The following is a 22,422-nucleotide window of genomic DNA, read 5'->3' on the forward strand; positions in this document are numbered from 1 at the left end:
AATAAGATCCTTGATTCGAAATGTAATGCACTCTAAGTCAATGTCAAGGATTTCAAAGCACAATATAATATCTACTACAAAATATTTTCCACAAAGAAGTATTGGTGGTAATGAAGATTAGCTTCAAAAATTCTTTTTCAATAAAAACAAAAAGATTTCTTTGAATTCTATAATGAAGATGCAAAGACACTTAAGCAATTGAAAGTTTTTCCAAAGAGAAATGTATGTATCAATAAAATAATATGGGAAAAACTTTTAAAATTTACTCTCAAAAGATTTTGAAATCAAATGAGTATGTGAGAGTACGGTATTTTGAAAACTAATGTGAATGCTCACAATAACAATCAATCAATATTCCAAGTGCAATAATTTGCAAGTACAGATTGAGAATCAAAGCTCTCTCAAAGGATTTTCACAAGAGAATAAGAAAGAGAGAGATATAAGTTTGCAAGTGAATGAGTAGGAAAAATATATCCCAAAAATTTGTTGAGAGGATTTTGTGCCAATCAAAGAGTTGTAATTAAGCTTTGAAATGGGGTATACATAGAATTCCTAAAAAAATATGACCTTTAGGGACCTGGTGGGAATTTTGGAATTTGTTTAATTAAGTTTTACCCCTAATTAGCGCGGTTAACAAATTGAGAACTTGAGAGGTTTGGTTGACTGGTGCTCGGGCCGGTCGGCCGACTACACTCACAAATTTGAAATTGGTTTTGGGGTTCCGTTCGCCGTGGAGAACGCCGGTTGGCTAAGCCAAAGGCAATTCCGAACCTTCGTTGGTTCGGTCAACTTGGCTTAAGGCCTATCTACCGGTCCAAGGTGACCGGTCGGCTGAGGCTCATTTTGAACCAAATTACTGGTTGGCCGAGTATGCTAAAAAAAGTCGTGCGTAGTATTTGGGCGATCGAGGAAGATACGTTCCTTTTTGGTCGGTCTGCGAGGTCCCTTTAAAAAATATGCTAGATAATTAAGTCGGTCGATTGAAGCTTTTTGGACATGTGTGGGTCGGTCGATCGGGGCTCTCTAAGAAATACAGTTTTGCCATATTTTGTCCTTAAACTATTTCAACCCTATGGGAAAGGATATGATACTTTGATTTGAAGGGTTATGGGTCCTATGGTCAATCTATGGTTTTGGTTTGAGCATTCATTCCCATCATGCATGTGATGCATTATTACATACCTTATAAAAATTACAACCCAAACAATAATGCAATAAAGAGAAGAAAATATCTTCAATCCTTGCTTCTTTATATAGTTATCGAATAGTGTGGACTCTTGAGTTCCTTTTGACTTCCATCGTACCCCACATTTTCGTGCCTTCTTAAGAGTATATCTGTACAAAACACCAGGTGCACAAGTAAGATACATTGAATTTGTCATAATCAAAATGAGACATAACTCATAGAGTCAACACTAGCCTTGCCTTTGTAGAACAAAATCTTATTCTATGCCTAAAAGCATGATAAAAAGAACTGTGCAAAGTTAGCAAGTACAAGTCGTTAATTATACTAATTAAAATCATATGAACTAAAATAATTTTTGTTAATTTATATATTATCTTATGATTTTACCTGCTAAATATATAGATGCAGAGATCTTACCATATAGTAAATTTGATCCCCCAAATATCTATTTTTAATAATAAAATATTACTTTATTGTTCAAGAGTATTATAACTTGTTCGCATTTTCTTTCATAATTTGTTTTGGGAAAGAAATATAGTTATGGCTTGCTTTTGTGCCCTAGTGCATGAGTTTTAATTGTTTTAATCAACCAAATTAAGAGATGATGTGGTTGACTACATTTATCCAGTAATTTGTCTTACTTGCAAATTATTCTTTTATTTTGCTAGTAATTTTCCTTATTTCAAGTGATTCGATAGCTTTTTGTATTGTTTTGTATTAGTTTTCGATTGTCATTATCTCTTTGGCGACATTGGGGTTGGGGTTCAAACTTTGTATTTTTATAAAACAAATAAAAATATAGGGAAAAAAAGTGGATTTACAATTTTTTTTTTATCTTACGCCCGTTTAGAACTTAGAAAAATATTTGAGAAAGGAAAAGAAAATAAGAAGGATTTTACTTTTTCATATTTGGTTATTAAGGAAAGTGAGAAATAAAGTAAAAAAAATATCAAATTAATGAACAAAATTTTAAGTTTACACATCTTTAACATTTGTTTTTTCTCAATTTTTAATCATATTAGAATAAGTTTTTATTGTAAATATTATTTGATGTAGAGAAAAAATATAATAGAAAATGATTTCCCTTTTTATTTTCATTGCCAAGTGTGTTTAATATATATATATATATATATATATATATTTTCTAAAATACATTTCAATGATTTGAGTTTAAAACTTTTATATATGTTTTTAGATTCGACTTCTAGGAAGGATATAAATGAATATACAATTGATTACCTCAAATACCTCCCGTTATATGACTCAAGCTTAATGTATGTCATCAATTAAACATTATATATATTCAACATTCAAATATCAAGAATTAATGTATTGAAGCCTAGATATTAAAAATTATGTTGACCAAAGTTCAAAACCTTAAGAACGAAAGTGTAACAAAAAAATTAATATATACATACATACATATATATATATATATATATATTATCACAATTTTTTTTAAAAAAAAAGGGTAGCATACACCCCAACCCATTTACTATTTTTATAAAACTTTCCAATGACTAAAGTTTATAATTTTTATATTTATGACATGGTATTCAAATCAAGGCCTCAAATAAAAAAAATAAAATTTGTGTTATGACAAGAAAAAAAAAACACTTATTGTATGTCATGATATCTCGTCAAGTATGTAATAAAAATTTTTTCGTCATATAAAAATTATATAAACTTCAATCTTAAGAGTTGTCAAAGATCACGAAATCTAGTGGAATAATTTTTTTTTTTTTTTTAAATCCTCAATGAAATTGGCCCAGAGAGTTATTAGAGTCACACTGTCAATGCTACCACATGAGTGGATCCTACACATAAGTGAAGGTTCCATAAAAAGGGTAGGCTACTTTGAGGAAACATAAAAAAACGAGCTAGAGAGTGAGCCTACTATGATCGGCTTTGATAAGCTTTGTGTCACAATTGGGCCAATGTGGATAATATTTCACCATAATTAGGTCAAAATTATTGATTGGTACCAAAGGTGTGGGGAATTTTTAAGAGGGTGTAAGAAATTATATAAAACAACTTGTCAGAATCCCACATTAAGTGTATACTGGGAAAATGTTGGTTATTTAAGATTTTAATTTGATACATTTTTTTATGGAATAAAACTGTAAATTTTAATAGGACAAAATGAATACTAGCTTACCAAAATCGGGTTGAAACCATTATATTTTGCACTATTGGATTTGAAAGAGGGAACTTACTTATGTATTGCGAAAACTACTGCTATTATTAGTGGTCATCGAATAAATAGTATATGGTACATAAATGATTATAGTTATTTAGGCTCATAGCTTTTGGTTATAAAAAAAACAAAGCACATTTCACACATTTATCAATAAAAATATAATTCCTTATTGCTCCGTCTATATCAAAGCTTTTGCTTAAGAAAAAAAAGGTAAAAAATAAAAAGAAAAAGAAAATTTATTTTCTATTATATTTTTATTTTAATATTAAAGACTACTATAAATAAAAAATTTATTCCAACATGATTAAAAATTATAGCAAATTAAATGTTAATGATGAATAAATTAATTTTTTCATGGATACGTCATGTAACATATTTTCTTTCCTTTTCTTAAATAATTAAATATTAAAATTTTATTTTTTTATAATATTTTTGAGCTATAAACCAATACTAACTATGATGACCCAAAAATATATATACGATTAAAGTACAATAATAATAAAATAATAAAAATGGTCATTAAGTTAATATCAATACATAAGTATTTTTCTGTAGATTCCTTGATTTCATGTTTGATGCCTAAAAAAAACCTTGTCTTAGCGAGTGCTCAGAGACCATTGCGGCTCAGTTGCTCCCTGGAGGTCGATTTGACAAAAATGAAATTTCATAAGATAAACATGATAGAGACTGTTTGTACATGTAAATAAGTACATATACATAAAATAATATTTTGACAAACATAATTTGTATAAATATATAGCAAGATAATAATAATACAGGTATCATATGTGGGGCCCACATGACTCCCGAAGTAGTGTGGGATTCACATGAGTCCCAGAGTTATGTAAGGCTCATAAAACCGTATAAGGACTATTAGAATTACATAGAACCCACTTGGGGTCTCGAAATTGTGTGGAACCCACAAGACCATGTAAGGTCCACATGAGTTTTTAAAATTTAAATTTAATTTTTTTAAAAAAAATAAATAAATAAATACTAAAACATAGCTTAAAAGTAATAATAATGATTTTAAAAAAATAAAATAATAAAATAACTAATTAATTAAGTAACTAATTAATTAAAAATTTATTTAATAGGAATGGTGGTAAGCACTCTCACATAGTCACCATCCCCATCCCATATTCAACCCATACCTTACCTATTCTTTGTCCATTCTTTAATTTTAAAAAAATTATAATTTCACCCCTCTCCCCATATTTTTACAAATTTCACTTTTTCTCCAAAATTTTCCTATAAATAGGAAACTCTCAACCTTCATTTTTCACAAAAATTTTCAAAGGAAGAGAAAAATTAGTGAGTGAAAGAATTTGTGGTGAAGAGAAAATTTTTGAGTAAGTTCTCACTCTCACACTATTTCCAATCTCATTTCTTAGAGATAATTACTATATTCGTAGTACAAGATAAAAAAAGAAGTAAGTAAATTTGATTATGTTAGTTTATTTTTATTTAAAATTCATACCCGAGTTTAATTGTAAGTAAATTTCATTTATGTTACTTAGTTTCGTAAAATTTCTCTGAGTTTATTTTTACACATATTTAATTATACTCGTTTTAATTTTAATATAATGTGATGACTCAAAAATATATATACGATTAAAGTACAATAATAATAAAATAATGAAAATGGTCATTAAGTTAATATCAATACAGAAGTGTTTTTTTTGTAAGATCTTTGATTCCATATTTGATGTCTAAGAATGACCTTGTCTTAGCGAGTGCTCAGAGACCATTGCGGCTCAGTCACTCCCTGGAGGTCAGTTTGGTCAAAATGGAATTTAATAGGATAACTAGGATAGATACTGTTTGTATACGTAAATAAGTACATATACATAAAATAGTATTTTGACAGACATAATTTGTAGAAATGCATTTGGTATCAGAGCAATATGTTATAAGTTCTATAAATTTTAAAAAATAATTTTACTAGAGCATAAGATATAGGTTCGGCATATTCTAATATATAGATTTTACCAAAACTTATACATAAAACACGATTTGGGTAGGATTTGGTAGTTTAGAATATTTATTTTAGTTTGTTATATTATTATACGTCAATAATAAATTTATGATTTTAAAATAACATTTGATCATTGTTTAAGAATGGATCCTAAAAATAGTAGCATTAGAGGAAATGAGATTAACGCGAAGGCTCACAAGGACAGGTAATAATCATAAATTCTCTAAGAAAAATTATAGTATTATTGAAGACACGTTAATTAATTTAAATATGTTATTTATGTTTATAGAAACACGTACCCATATTGATGATTCAAAATTAATTGTCAGATACATTAATAATTTAAATTTTTTATATATAAAAATATAGTAATATAATAATATCTTAAATTTATTTATTTTCATTGTTATTATTTTCACTAAATATATAAGAAATAACACATTAGACGCTCCTAAGTTTAAAAGTGCTACACATATAAATAGATATGAACAAACGGTCTATTATGACATCTGAATTTACCCAAAATTTCTTTGCATGTATAAGTTAGATATGAATATGTATTTTTACATTACATATTCAGTTATCAACAAAATATTCAAGCTTAATTTAAGAATATATATTTTGACAAAAATCTTTAATTTTAATTTTGTATTAGTTTATAAGGAATTAAATATAATTTAAATATTACTTATTTATTTAAATTCAAAAAAAAAAATCCCTTAGCATGTGCAAGTTAAATATGTATATCTATTTTTTTATTTTTTTCCCCATTGTATATTCAATTTCCATCAAGTATCCAAGTTTGATTTAGGAGTACAAATTTTAACGAAATCTTTAATTTTGTATAAATTTATAAAACTTAATACAACTTAAATTTTTCTATATTAAAAAAAAAAACTTTATTTAGTAAAAATTCCATTAATGAAAGTAACATAAAAATTAACTAATTTCCTTCAAATAACTAACCAATGTCAAATCATCAATCAGCCAAACACGTCCAACACATATTTGATCTAATAATAATAATAATAATAATAATAATAATGGAATATAAATACATATATATAAGGGGTTCTATTGCAGTTAAAAAAAAGCCTCATGGGTGGAAATAATCGGCTATAGCTCACTTACCCCCAAAGTAAGGCCAGGGCATGAGACCACATGAGTATAGTGGAGACTTGAACCCGCAATCACATGGACGCACGGCTGGTTCCTTACCACTAGGCCACCCACCCAAGCGGTGACCTAAGGATGAAATTTATATAGTTAAAGCATTAATAAAGATGTAGAAACATAAAAAGAACATTGAGTCTGCAAATTTTGCAATACGTGTCGCTCACTCGATTTCCGCGACACATATCGCTCTCCCTCGATTTTTTGAAAAAATGCATCACTCGAGGCACACGTCGCTCTCTCTCGATTTTCGTGACACGCATCGCTCTCCCTCGATTTTTGCAAAATGCGTCGCTCAATATCCGTGACATGTGTCGCTCTCTCTCGATTTTTGCGACACACATCGTTCTCCCTTGTGATGTAGGACGGGAAAGGTCGACCTATGTCCTATGATTCAACCCTCACACAAGCACATACACTTAAACACTTTAATTTAAGAATTTAATTATCCGAACATAAACATAATAAATCATGTTTTATTTTACATGTTCAAGGATTTTGAAAAGGTGTGTGACTTGTCCAACAATTAAGTCCCGATTGATTCTTTCACAAAGGAATCAAGTTATATACTGAAAAGTTGTTATTTCAAAGATTCAAGAATAAAAGCTCTATGTTAGCAAACTAATATTCATACAATTGATTTTAACTAGCAAGTACCAATATTACAATCTATGGATCAAATGGGCTATTCAAAGATGTGATTTTAATCTACTAGCAAGGGTTCACAAAATATAAAAAGATTCAAACACAAGTATTGAAGTTACCAAGATATTGGTTTGGATGACTTGACGTTGTTCCACACGTGGTTAGGTCATACCGTTGGTCCTTTGTACACGCTTTGAATCACAAGATGAACACATCAATGAAGTGTAGATGATGATCGTCGTGTGGGTGTATGAAGACGCTGGCCGTGTGGTGTTGATGGGGGCCGTGAGAATATTAGATGGAGGAGGGGTTGATGGAGTCGTTGGATAGTTTAGTGGTCTCTCACCACTTGATCTCCGGAGAGAACGCCGTAGCCTCACACTACTCACTCACAAGGAGAGGAACAAGCTTTACAAGCTCAAGCAAAGAAATGCTTCTTCAATATTCAACTTCAACTTCATATCTCTTGTTCTTACAATAAGAAAGCTATTTATAGGCATAGCCTAGGAGACAAAGCTTTAAACACTCAACAACTCTCAACAATTTTCAACAACAACTCTCAAAGACTTTCAACAACAACTCTCAACAACTTTCAACAACTATTAACCTAACACAATTAATACTTACTAAAAAACAAGGAACTCCAACTCATAAGCACACAAGTAAAGCTTAGTTGTCTTGCATTATTACAATTCAAATTTGAAATTTAAACACAATCCAAAAGGAAGGCTAAAACCGTGTGGGACCCATTGAAGCCATGTGGGGGCCACATGGGTTTTGAGTTGGACTTTGCTTCAATACTTCACTTGGGTCTTCAAGCACCTAGTAATCTTGAAATAACATATAGACGAAAAATATAAATTAACACAATAGCAAAGTCTTCACATAAAAAAAAATCTTCCATCAAAGAAGTAGATGATCTTCAATTAATGCCATGTGTTCCTGAAAAATAGATATAAACAATAGTGGACATCTGGAGGTCGTCCACGTGTCACTATGTCAGCAAAGGAGTGGAGATCGGGAGGTCGTCCATGTGTCATCATATCAGTAAAAGGGATACATAAGGCATGTTGATCCGGATCATCTCTCCCGGGCCCAAAAGAATTCTTCTCCGAAGATTTAGAGGTGATGTATTGGGAATACAATTCTGAAGTGCGATGAAAAAGGTCTTCTTTAAGTATCCAGCTTCTCTTAATGAGTGGTTTGTTTCTCCACTTGACAAAGAACTTTTGATATGATCCTGCTCGTGTGAACTTTAGCTTGTCATCCAAAATTACATCAAGGTACTTGGGCATGGGTAAGGGTAGAGGCAAAGGCAATTTCGTGTTTTCAGGGTCAAAAGGAGTGGGAAATGGAGTGGGGTCACCTGCAGGGTTAGAATTTGAAGGTTCCATAAAATAAGATGCTACAAGAAAAAGGGTTAGATTTTCAACATTAAAAACATTGTCTGTGCTAAAATCAATAGGAATATTAAGCATGTAAGCATCAGAACTAGTTTTCCTGAAAATTTTGAAATGATCCATCTTGTTAGCATGTAACTTCCTCACCTTTCCTACAAGAATCTGCTCAGGATAAATCTGGACCATAACCATATCACCTTTTGAAAATTCTTTCAACATGCAATGTAGGTCAGTAGTAGATTTATAATGTTCATGATTCAAATTAACCTTCATTCTTATTTCAAAGTATAGATTGTGTATATGCTTTGCAAAAGCATCAGTCGGCTCGCTCACTCTAGACTTAAGTGGTAGTGGAATAAGATCTACAGGCTTTCTAGGACTATATCTTGTAATAACCTGAAATGGGCTGAGTATTGCGGTCCTATCCACTAAACTGCTGAATGCAAAATTAGCCACATGAAGGCATAAATCCCAAGATATAATGTTTTCAACTACCTTACATCTCAATAGTTCCCTAAGGCTCCTATTTACTAGTTCAACTTGACAATTAGTTTGGGGATAGTAAGCACTAGAACATTTAAGTTTGGTGCCTAACATGGTCCTTAAGGCTTTCAAGAAGTAACCTATGAGTTGTACATCTTTATTTGAAACAATGGTTTTGAGAAACCTATGCTCGATGAGAATCTTGTTGGGTGCTCTATCATTGATGCATGTGCTCAAAGTGTTATCTTCCTTGGGATTAGGGAAAGTAGGGCAGGCAAGTGGACCTAAACTCTTGTGAACAAAGTCATGTTCATTCAATTTATTCACTTGTTTCAACTCCTCATGTTTTATCGGGTTCACTCTATGATCTGATAAATGAGGTAGAGATGAATAAGGAACAAGGTCAATGATATGTTGATTGTCTCTCGTGGGAGATGACTCACTAGGTGACTCAAAGATGACATCCTTAAATTCAGAAGGTAGGGATGATACTTCTACGAGTGTTTCTTTCTCAGAAAGGGCCATTTCAGTCTCCTTAGTAACAACCACCAACACTTGTTGTGTATCTTGACTTTCCTGCTCAAACGACTCTTCACTTTTGATATTCAAGGTTTCTCCACTAGTTTCTTTCTTTTCCTTCTTCTTTTTCTCACCATCTTCCTTATCAAGTGCCAAGTTCCTAGTGGGGCATTGTTTGGGAAAGTGTCCTTGTTTATGGCACCTAAAGCACACTGCACTGCCAGAACTCTGGTGAGAGGATCCAGTCATAGGTGCTTTCCCTTTGTCCATAGGTTTTTGGTCCGTGGGATTACTCCCTCGGGAAGCAACTTGACCTGATTGCGCTGGTTGAGACTTTTCATAACTCTGAATCTGGTGAGAGTATGATTCATTGGAAGAGGTATCAAACCGTTTTCCCATGTGCCCTTTAGTCATTTGCTCAAATTCATAAGCTAAACTATAGGCATGTTCAAGGGACGCAATGTGATATGGGAACAGTTTTCTCCTTAGTTCAAGCTTTAATCCTAGGCAAAATCGAGAGGTCTGTTGACTATCAGTCTCATAGACACCACATCTTACGGTCAGCTTATCGAATTGATTCATATATTCTAGAACAGTCATGCTACCTTGACGCAAGTCGTAAAGCTGATCTATAAGGTGCTCTCTATAACTAAGGGGTGCATACTTCTCCCTTAACCTATCCTTCATTAGATCCCAATGCTCAATGGGTCTATGGTTTAACCTGGCTTCTTGCCTCTCAATGTTTATCCAATGGAGTTTGGCTTGCCCAGTTAGTCTCATTTTTGCAAACCTCACTCGGTGTGAGTCATGCATCTTACACCACTCAAAATAGGCATCCATTCCAGTCAACCAATCTTGAAAGACATTAGGATCTTTTTGTCCATGAAAGGTGGGGGCTTCTATCCTCATTTCATCAATGTAAGGATCACGACGGTCCCTACGGCAAGGTCTCTTAATATGAAGGTCATCAATGTTATAGTCCTCATCATCCCAATGTTGGGCATAGGGCTCACGACGTGGGGGTATCCTAGCAATGTCATCTTGGCGACTCACTCGCCTTTGTGGAGGGAGGGAAGGTCTTTCTCTAGGAGTCATAAGTGGCTCTCTCTCAACATGAATCCTACGACCTCGATGAGGATTCCAAACTTGAGTAGACATCCTAGGGGTTGGGAAAGGATTCGGAGAGCACTAGGGCAGCCCTTTGGAATGGTGTTTGGTTACACAAGGTAAGGTCAAGTGTAAACATAACATAATTGAGGTTCAAATACCCAAAATTCAGAGTATAGATGGGCTGTACTTGGCAAAACCGTCACCCGTTTTCTGGAAACCCGAGAGCTGCTAAAGGATTTTCAACTGCAAACACTTTTTGGTATTTTGGGCATAACTTTTGCTACGGAACTCCAAATAAGGCGATCTTACTGTCAAAAGAAAGCTAAGAAAATTTTCCACAACTCTTGTGTTTAAGGTTTTTGAAGATAGTAAGGTTTTGATAGTGAAAATCGCACATCAATATGGCAGACGAAAAATGAAGATGTTGGGACTTAGAGGGTTCACCTAATTCGAACTAGGCTCTGATACCAAGATGATGTAGGACGGGAAAGGTCGACCTATGTCCTATGATTCAACCCTCACACAAGCACATACACTTAAATACTTTAATTTAAGAATTTAATTATCCGAACATAAACATAATAAATCATGTTTTATTTTACATGTTCAAGGATTTTGAAAAGGTGTGTGACTTGTCCAAGAATTAAGTCCCGATTGATTCTTTCACAAAGGAATCAAGTTATATACTGAAAAGTTGTTATTTCAAAGATTCAAGAATAAAAGCTCTATGTTAGCAAACTAATATTCATACAATTGATTTTAACTAGCAAGTACCAATATTGCAATCTATGGATCAAATGGGCTATTCAAAGATGTGATTTTAATCTACTAGCAAGGGTTCACAAAATATAAAAAGATTCAAACACAAGTATTGAAGTTACCAAGATATTGGTTTGGATGACTTGACGTTGTTCCACACGTGGTTAGGTCATACCGTTGGTCCTTTGTACACGCTTTGAATCACAAGATGAACACATCAATGAAGTGTAGATGATGATCGTCGTGTGGGTGTATGAAGACGCTGGCCGTGTGGTGTTGATGGGGGCCGTGAGAATATTAGATGGAGGAGGGGTTGATGGAGTCGTTGGATAGTTTAGTGGTCTCTCACCACTTGATCTCCGGAGAGAACGCCGTAGCCTCACACTACTCACTCACAAGGAGAGGAACAAGCTTTACAAGCTCAAGCAAAGAAATGCTTCTTCAATATTCAACTTCAACTTCATATCTCTTGTTCTTACAATAAGAAAGCTATTTATAGGCATAGCCTAGGAGACAAAGCTTTAAACACTCAACAACTCTCAACAATTTTCAACAACAACTCTCAAAGACTTTCAACAACAACTCTCAACAACTTTCAACAACTATTAACCTAACACAATTAATACTTACTAAAAAACAAGGAACTCCAACTCATAAGCACACAAGTAAAGCTTGGTTGTCTTGCATTATTACAATTCAAATTTGAAATTTAAACACAATCCAAAAGGAAGGCTAAAACCGTGTGGGACCCATTGAAGCCATGTGGGGGCCACATGGGTTTTGAGTTGGACTTTGCTTCAATACTTCACTTGGGTCTTCAAGCATGGTCTTCAAGCACCTAGTAATCTTGAAATAACATATAGACGAAAAATATAAATTAACACAATAGCAAAGTCTTCACATAAAAAAAAATCTTCCATCAAAGAAGTAGATGATCTTCAATTAATGCCATGTGTTCCTGCAAAATAGATATAAACAATAGTGGACATCTGGAGGTCGTCCACGTGTCACTATGTCAGCAAAGGAGTGGAGATCGGGAGGTCGTCCATGTGTCATCATATCAGTAAAAGGGATACATAAGGCATGTTGATCCTCATCACCGTGATTTGTGCAAAATGCATGCTCGATATCCATAACACGCGTCACTCTCTCTCGATTCTCGCAGCACATGTCTCTCTCCCTCAATTTGTGCAAAACGCGTGCTCGATATCCATGACACGCATTGCTCTCTCTCGATTCTTGCAACACACATCGTTCTCCCTCGATTTGTGTAAAACATATTGCTCGATATCCGTGACATGCATCGCTCTCCCTCAATTCTCGCAGCATACGTCGCTCTCTCTCGATTTCCACAACACGCGACCATTCCCTTATAAAAAGGGTCTGCCCTTCTCGAACTCTAAGCATCACAACTTTCTATCATCTTGAACAATCACATTTCGATTTGCAGTGATTAGCTCTTCTCAATTTGTCTCTTAGTTGTCTCATTACTCGAAAATGTTGCAAAATCACCCAACTCCCAAGTTGCTGAGAGCTGCACTAGATTGTCGATCCAAAGATGGAAACCCAGCAAGGCACAACTGGAGAATTTGGAGGAGGCCTTCCACAACAGTCAAGGGGAACTCCCTTCTATGGAGCTGACTATCTTGCTTGTAGCACAACTTTGACGGTATGGTCCAATCGAGTCGAGAAATATTCGCTTTTGGTTTGAGAGCCATAGGCGTAGGCGGGGATCGGTTGGAGAAGCCACTATCTCAACTGCTACCTTATCAATTCTTCATCTTACCTCCTCCGCCAGGACCGCCCCGAGTAGTGCCCCTGCCATTCTTCCAACCACTTATACCCTCATCCCTATCGACAATATTCCGTCTATGAAACTTACAACTAATATCACACCAATGAGCCATACCCCTTACAATGACAATATCATAGTCACCACACTGAGGGTTTCAGATAATGCTGGCCTACTCCACCATTGCAAAAAGATCCAATGCGCATTGAGACTCATATACGGGCCACCAATGACTCGTTATGATCATCCTTGCCAAATGCCACAAAGGGAAAAGGACAACTTTTCCTCCCTCACTGAACAAACGGGCATTCTCTCCCTTTTTCTTACCCAAGCCGGCGACATTATAAGAGGTCAACTCTGCCAAGAAAGAACCCAGGCGGTTAGTAGTGACACAGCTAGTACTTCGATAGATGTTGACGTTGATCTAAGGCTTTAAAGGCCATATTTCGTTTCATTTTTATACATATATTTTTAATTTATAGGATATGTATAATATATATATAATTATTCTTTTCCACAATTTCTGAATTTTTTTTCCATTTCAATCCCTATTAGACCGACAATTCACACTTCAATTCTCAAAATAAAATACTTTGCCAAATTGACCCTCAATCTATTTGTAAGACTTAGTCAAATCGTTAATCAATGTACTCTTTCAAATAACGCAACCAATTACACAGTACTCATTTTAAATTAGCAAATTTCTATGACGAAATTTTTATAAAGAGGGAAGAATGTGATGACTCAAAAATATATATACGATTAAAGCACAATAATAATAAAAAAATAAAAATGGTCATTAAGTTAATATCAATACAGAAGTGTTTTTCTGTAGGATCCTTGATTTCATGTTTGATGCCTAAGAAAGAACTTGTCTTAGCGAGTATTCAGAGACCATTGCGGCTCAGTTGCTCCCTGGAGGTCGACCTGGCAAAAATGAAATTTTATAGGATAAACAGGATAGACACTGTTTGTACACGTAAATAAATGCATATACATAAAATAGTGTTTTGACAAACATAATTTGTATAAATACATAGTAAGATAATAATAATATAGGTATCATATGTGAAACCCATAAGACTATGTGGGGCCCACATGAATCCCGAAGTCGTGTGAGATTCACATGAGTCCCGGAGTTATGTAAGGCTCATAAAACTGTATAAGGACTATTGGAATTACGTAGGACTCATCTAAGTCTCGAAGTTGTGTGGGGCCCACAAGACTGTGGGATCCACATGAGTTTTCAAAATTCAAATTTAATTTAATTTTTTAAAAATAAATAAATAAATAAATACTAAAACATAGCTTAAAAGTAATAATAATGATAATAATGATTTTAAAAAAATAAAATAAATAAATAAATAATTAATTAAGTAATTAATTAAAAATTTATTTAATGGGAATGGTGGCAAGCACTCTCACATGACCTCCATCCCCATCTCACACTCAACTCATACCTTGCAAATTCATTACTCATTATTTAATTTAAAAAAAATTATAATTTCACCCCTCTCCCCACACTTTTACAAATTCCATTTCTTCTCCAAAGTTTTCCTATAAATAGGAAGCTCTCAACTTTCATTTTTCACAAAAAATTTTAAAGGAAGAAAATGATTAGTGAGTGAAAGAATTTGTGGTGAAGAGAGAATTTTTGAGTAAGTTCTCACTCACCCACTCTTTCTGATCTCATTTCTTAGAGATAGTAACTGTGTTCGTAACACAAGATAAAAGAAGAGATGAGTAAATTTGATTATGTTAGTTTATTTTTATTTAAAATTCATACCCGAATTTAATTGTAAGTAAATTTCGTTTATGTTACTTAGTTTCATAAAATATCCCTGAGTTTATTTTTATTCATATTTAATTATACCAGTTTTAATTTTAATATTTTTGCATTTATTTTTGGGTTAAGAAATATTCTAATCTACTCGAGTAATTTTCAACATTTATTTCTATTCAAAAATAAATAAATAAATATTTTTAACACAAAAATTGTGTGGCATGAGTTTATTTCTACGTTGCATGTATTTATGAAAATATGAATAAAGATGAGATTTTTACACTATTATTTTAAATTGCATAAATTATAATAAGAAGATTTAAAAACCCCTTATGACAACGAAAGTTCAAAGTTATGGATGCTCGGTACCGCAACTTAAAGTTTAAACGGATCAGAGTGCACTCACACTATTTACAAAGTGATTATTTATATTAGTGAATTTCTCCTAAGTGCACATCTGGTTCTGGACTAGAACTTAATAAAGAAAATTTCACTTAATGTTTATCTACGTTGATTTAGTTTGGTCAATCAGTCAGTTAAATCCAGTCTTCGGACCGCACAATCCAGTCATGGGGGTAAACATGACTTATGACAAATAGGCCTAATGGTAGTTTTTACAATATAAGTTTATACATATTTAATTATGGTACAAAGTTATTGATGATTTGAAGGAAAAATATAAGTTTACATGAAAATGATCATTTTTGTGCTTAAATGACGATTTAAATAAAACATATAAGGAAAAGTATATATATGTTTATCATTAAATATTTTTACAATTTTAAAGTTAAAAGTTTAATTTAATAGTTATAGTATATGATTATAAAATTTTATTGTTGTAATTGATGACAAAAGTTTTATGCAGAAATTTTTAAATTTATATTTATTCTATAAGTAGTTTTGAAGTTATAGTATTAAATATTGTTTTACGAAATTTTTAAAAAGCTCATTTTGGCCACACACTAATAATGATATTATTTACTTATTGAGCGTCGTCTTACTCCAATCATATTTTTATTTCAGATAACTCTGAAGCGTATGTTCTATCAGGCTTAGCAAGCATGCGGGTGGGGATAAAAAAATAAAGATTTATTAAAAATATTAGTATGATGTCAGATATTTATGCTTGTGTAATTTTTCTTCTTTTGAAATAAATGATTGTAATATGGATAATTAGCGCTCTGATTTAATAATAATTGAGTTTATTTACTTCCGCTGTAAATCAATAGTAAAAAGTAAATATCCCAGACCCTTTGGGATTGGGGTATTACATTAACGGTTGTTTCCATTTTTCCAATAAACCATGAATCCAACTATCAACTTCTATCAGCACATTAAGAGCCTAATTCTGCAAGCAACACATAAAAAATGACATTAAAAGTTTGTCATTAAAAAAGAAGAAAATGAGTATTGGACTATGAGAAAGGTCGGCTTATATGTTATGGGGTGGTGTCTCTCGTTGAGTTTTGGATAGTTATGAAGGTGAATCTTGACATAATATTTGAGATATTTAATATTTTACTTAGAAAAATATTATAATTATTTTTATTTCAGATTTCAAAGTATGCATAATTACCAAAAATTATTTTAAAATATTTGTTAACTATCCATAACTATTTCAAAATACCCTTATAATTATGTTAAATCTATCCCTATAACTACTCATAATTATTCTGAAATACCTTTATAATTATTTACAACTATTTTTAAATTCTCTTATGCTATTTGATTTAAAAAAAATTTTTTAATATATTTTTTAAAAAATTTAAAAATAAAAAACTAGGAACACACATATAGTACATGCCCATGGTTAGTTCTTAATTAAACAGATGACAAGTTAGTTACGTTTGTCACATTTAAACTTTTACCAATTCCGATGTTTGAATAAAAAAGGGACAATAATCACTTACCAACTACTCCCAATCGAAAAAATTGAGTGTTATCTTATCACGTCACATAGTTTTGTATCGGGTTTCCCATACACACATATAGTGCATGCCCATGGTTAGTTCTTAATTAAACAGATGACAAGTTTAGTTACGTTTGTCACATTTAAACTTTTACCAATTCCGATGTTTGAATAAAAAAGGGACAATAATCACTTACCAACTACTCCCAATTGAAAAAATTGAGTGTTATCTTATCATGTCACATAGTTTTGTATCGGTTTCCCATGCAATTATGATTTCTTGTCAAACTTTCTGGCAAAGTGCCCAAGAAAATTCACATTTCACTGTGTCATTGTCACATTGAGGGTGAGAATACAAGCACCAAGACAAAAAATAGGTAGGTGCTTGACGTGCTTTATAGGTCATTTTCATTATAATGCCTAACGTGCTAATCAATTCCACCACAACCTCTCTTCTTCTTCTGCCCATAAGGCTGCGACCCCACAGTGACAAGTAGCCGGCATGCGTCGGCTCGAATCTTTACCCACGCATCGCACAGCCTAATCCGACGGCCAGAAAGTCGTGGGCAAATGATGTTGTCTTCTCTTCGGCATTGGATTTATAGTTATAGCCACCTGGCTCAGATATTTTTGGGTCCTTTGTATTCTTAATGCTACAATTTTGACAAAATTAAATTGAATAAAAAATAGTAATGCTAACAATTATTTTTATGATATAAAAAAGGAAATAAAGAAAAATGGTAAAAATATAAATGTGTTTATAAATATATATAAAAAAAAAAATTGTTTTACATTTGTTAAATATTTATTTTAAAACTGTTTAGGGAGAAAATTAACATTTTTAATAGAAAAAAAATAATTATAAACGGTTCTTTTAGAATATGGAAAAATTCATACAAATTAAAATTTTCTCTTATTTCTTTTTGATAATTGAGATAAGCAAGACTATTAAAAATTAATGTTCTCGTTACCCGATAAAGTACATAGTTGTCATTCTTATACAAAATTCTAAAAATTGATTGAATTAAATAAAACTAAAGAAGAATGATTTGTTTTTAGAAAATTAAGAATAAAGAATTAGGACATTGATTCTTAATGAGCTTCACGAAAGTTCGTTGATTATTCAATAGAAGATTTCAAATGATCAAGTGAAAATGAATCTTGTAAAGAAGATTTTGGATTTTGTTTTGTAATAAATGTTAAAAATCATTAAATGTTATTTCAAACAGAGTAAAATCATGTTATAAATGCTAGAACATGTTAATTGTCCGAAGTTAAGAATAAGTACCTAACAAAGTTAAAGGAACAAATTATAAAAGATGAAAAACGAAAATTTGTAAAGGAGGATTACAATATTAGAGAAATTATCAATCGATATAAGGAAAAGGAAATAGTTATAAATAAAAATAATAATCAATTGACAATATAAGACTTGCAATATGAAGTTAATTAAACGAAAACATAAATTATTGAAGAAAGAATCCAAACTCTAAAAATTAAAGAGAAAATTGAACAATTCAAAAAAAAAAAAAGGAAATTGAGGTTTGTTCAAATTTACTTAACGCTTTTTGGTCTCGTAAAAAGCATATGGTAAAATTCCCTTATATAAAATAATTTTTAGAAGAAACAATACCAACAAAAGCTCCACCAATTTAAATGAATTAAGAGGTATTTGAATATTGTAAAAAAGAAATCAAAAATTTGTTAGATAAGAAACTAATAAGAAAAAATAAATTTTCATGGAGTAGTTCTGATTTTAATATCCAGAATCAAGCTGAAATAGAAAAAGGAGCCCCAAGACTTATAATAAATATTTATTTTAAATCTACTTAAGGAGGAAATTAATATTTTTAATAGAAAAAATATAATTATAAACTATTCTTTTAGAATCTAATAAACGAAAAATTCATACAATTAAAAATTTCTCCTATTTTTTTTTTTTTTGATAATTGAGATAAGCAGGACTATTAGAAATTAATGTTCTCAGTCACTCAATAAATTACATAGTTGTGTTTCTTATTCAAAATTCTAAAAATTGTTTGAATTAAATAAAACTAAAGAATGATGATTTGTTTTTAGAAAATTAAGAATAAAGAATTAGAACATCCTTGTCCGATAGAGACTCAACGGAAGACGAAACAAAGCCGTCGCTGTATTACGTTTTGCTGCACCTGCCCCTCTCCTCCCCTCCCCTCCTCTCCTCTCCTCTCCTATCCTATCAGATTCTTCTCCTCTCTCTCTCTCTCTCTCTCCATAATTGTGCGCATGGCGGAATCCGTGGAGCTACCTGGTCGTCTGGCCATTCTCCCTTTCAGGAACAAGGTCTTGTTGCCTGGTGCCATCATTCGAATTCGATGCACTTCTCCTAGCAGGTTTTCTCTCTCTCTCGCAGTATATGCTCAGTTTTTTCTCTTGCCCCACCTCCCGCCAAGACCCGGGGAAATCCCAGTTTCCCGCAATTTCTTGGAGTTTTGATTCGGTTTAATTGATGAGGAAATTTGATATAAGACGCCGTTAAATTTTGAAATTATTGATTCATTATTGAGATCCAAAGGGCAGAAGCTTTGACTGATATTAGTACTCTGTTTTTTCTCAATGAAGGGGAGTTTTTTTCAGTGTTTGATTGTGACTGAATTTAGGTAACTTGATTGCTGACAAGAAGTAGTAAGAGAGAAAAGAACTTTGGAAATTCATGACTGCCTCTTCAATTTCATTAGTGTATAGAATTCCAAATTTTTCATTTTTTGGGCAAGCGAACAGATTATTTGGGTGTCAAATAAGCCTTTTTCTAGCTGGGTGATCATAATTATATGTGAAAATTGTGTATTGATGAGATATTTGCAATGCTGTTTCTAGGGTTTGATTCTTTTATTTTTGATCGTCTTTTCAAACTGATGAGAAATGGTGGTTTGATTTGTGAAGTGTGAAATTGGTGGAGCAAGAGTTATGGCAGAGGGAGGAGAAGGGGCTAATTGGGATTTTGCCCGTTCGAGATCCTGCTGAGACAACTGTAGTGGGGCCCATGTTATCCGCAGGTGATTAAATATCACTTTCATTTAATCTAATTGGTAATTCTGTATTGTTAGATGAACTATATAGGTGTAAGTGTAATTTCTTGCATTTCTTTAGGTGCAGGAACTGATTCTGGTGAGCGATCTTCAAAAATTCAACTTGGTTCTTCAGACTCTCACAAGCTGGATGGGAAAAATCAGCAGGACATCATTCATTGGCACAGCAGGTTTACAGACAAAAATGTGGAAAATAAAGTTTTTGTCATTCAGTGGTGTGAATTTTTCATTGTACATCCATGAAAAAATGTACAATCAGAATGATGCACATGTAAACATTTTTGCATCAGCATGTATACTCTTTTGATATTCCATGTTTCAGAGAATGTCTAGATGAACATCTTAGCCACAATACCCAGAATGAAAAGGGAAATAAAATTCTTTGTTTTTTCAATATTTCCATATGTCATTTAATAATTTTTTTCCTAACATTTCTGTATTTTGCTATTTTCATTTTTCTAGCAATTTTGGTAGCTTGTCTATCTTGCTGCAACTTTTTTCTTGTTCGTTTTAAACTTCTATTTGTTTTCATGTCAAGAAAGGTATTTGGAGAATGTCAAGATAATAATTGCTTGCCTGGTTTTATTGTGAAACAAATGGATCAACCTTTTCCTTGTGTAATTCTCCAGGTTGAATTGTTAACATGCAGTGATGGATCACAAATTACTTTTGATTTCAGGGGAGTTGCAGCCCGAGCTTTACATTTGTCAAGAGGTGTTGAGAAGCCGAGTGGGAGAGTCACGTATACTGTTGTCCTTGAGGGCTTGTGCAGATTCAGTGTACAGGAACTTAGTACTAGAGGAACATATTACACTGCGAGGATTTCTTCTCTTGACATGACAAAGGCTGGTAGGCTGTAAATTACTTTATTTTCTTTTTTACTATGTTGGTTATTGTCCATAGTTTTATGATGGTTTTGACAAAATGACATTTCTTGAATCCATCTTACCAAGCTTCCAGGATCTTGAGGAATTGGTTTGTTACAGTAGTGGCTCACTGGATGCTGCACCATTTCAATTTATTGCTGTCATTGAAAGTTATTCATTTGTAAAAATGTTTAGCCTTGTTTTTTAAAAATTCTATCTTTGGAAGCTATTTAATCTTCCCTCCTTTTTGGTCTAGGATATAATTCTTTCAATCAATTCTGCACTGTATAATATTAGTATTGAAGTTTAGAGTTGGAAACTAATTATACTAAACTTTAAAATTTCTAGTTAATTTAATTCCCATAATTTGCATCTGATATTTTATAAGTTACTATACATTTTTGTTGCTGCATGGGAATGGAATATTGCCCTCATTATGCCCACATTTTTTTTTTTCATAATTACAGTTTTCCTATTAATTTGATTTGGGACAGGATTGTTTTCTTTCCATCGCTGTGTGAATTCTTGTTTTAGGGTTTTTTTTGTTTCTTTAATTTTTTAATGAGATTGGATGGTTTTGTTTAGCAGCGCACGTTATCCTCCTTTTACATTGTATTTTCTTAGTAATATTTTTCTTTTTCTATAAAAAAGGTTATCCTTTTTTAAAGTTATTCATTCATAATATTGTTTAGCCTTTGAAAAAATAAAATTGCTTTTCTTAGGAAGCTCTTGCTCATCTCTCTCTTTGGTATAAGATATCCATTTTTGAATTCTTTCAATCACTAGTCACTCTATATAATTAAAGTAGTACTGAGCTATAATTTAAATTGGAAACTAAATATTCTACACTTTAAATTTCCAGCTCAATTAGTTTCCATACTTTTCATCTGATATTTCATAAGTTATCGTATTTTCTTGTTACCGCTTTGGAATGGAATATTGTCCTCATTATTTACTTTCATATCTATTGCCTTCAGTGTCCTTCACATTTTTCATAATTGCTTTCTTTTCCAATGAATTTGATTTGAGACTGGATTGTCTTCTTTGCATCTCCGTGGTGTTTTTGTTTTTTTAGTTTTTGTTTCTCTTATTATTTTAATGTGATTGGATGATTTTTTATAGGAGGATTTTTATCCTTGCATTCTATTTTTTTCTTAGTAAGTCTGCCCTACTGGGCTGCCTTTTTTTTTTTTTAATATTTTTCTTTTTCTATAGAAAGATATCGTTTCCAATAAATTGAACTTCATTAAATCTTGTTCTGACCCAACCCACTTTTTACTTGGTCTTGCACTTGTTCTTGTAGTGCTCTGTTCAAGCCAAGCTTTCATGTGAGTGTGTCTATTGATCTTCCCTGCTCATGTCCAAACCCTTTTAACCAGCATTTTCTCGTTTTATGCCTCTAAAATCTGTTGCAAATTTCTGTCTTACATTGCTCATCCATCTTGATACCCTCATTTTCAATTGCCCTTTCTTCAAATTTACATATAGAGGGGCTGGAGGAACTGGTTGACTTGATTTTTGTTGTTCTAGTTTTTGTCCTGGTTTGTTCCA

At 32.4% G+C, this 22,422-nt stretch overlaps 1 protein-coding gene across 3 annotated transcripts in view; it reads left to right on the top strand.

The window, feature by feature from the left end:
* Positions 1-19,061: 19,061 nt before the first annotated feature.
* Positions 19,062-22,422, top strand: part of LOC131164540 (lon protease homolog 2, peroxisomal) — an 82,649-nt gene continuing 79,288 nt past the window's right edge. For 2 of the 3 annotated variants that reach the window (XM_058121808.1, XM_058121809.1), the window contains exons 1-4: positions 19,062-19,309; positions 19,860-19,972; positions 20,067-20,175; positions 20,685-20,854. In XM_058121808.1, coding sequence (XP_057977791.1) covers positions 19,203-19,309; positions 19,860-19,972; positions 20,067-20,175; positions 20,685-20,854 — 499 coding nt within the window. In that variant the 5' untranslated portion in view covers positions 19,062-19,202. The remainder of the gene's footprint in view (positions 19,310-19,859; positions 19,973-20,066; positions 20,176-20,684; positions 20,855-22,422) is intronic. The other variant, XM_058121810.1, reaches the window with a different exon arrangement.

The sequence above is a fragment of the Malania oleifera genome, chromosome 9 (genome assembly GCF_029873635.1).
Source record: "Malania oleifera isolate guangnan ecotype guangnan chromosome 9, ASM2987363v1, whole genome shotgun sequence".
In the NCBI taxonomy this organism is placed as follows: Eukaryota; Viridiplantae; Streptophyta; class Magnoliopsida; order Santalales; family Ximeniaceae; genus Malania; species Malania oleifera.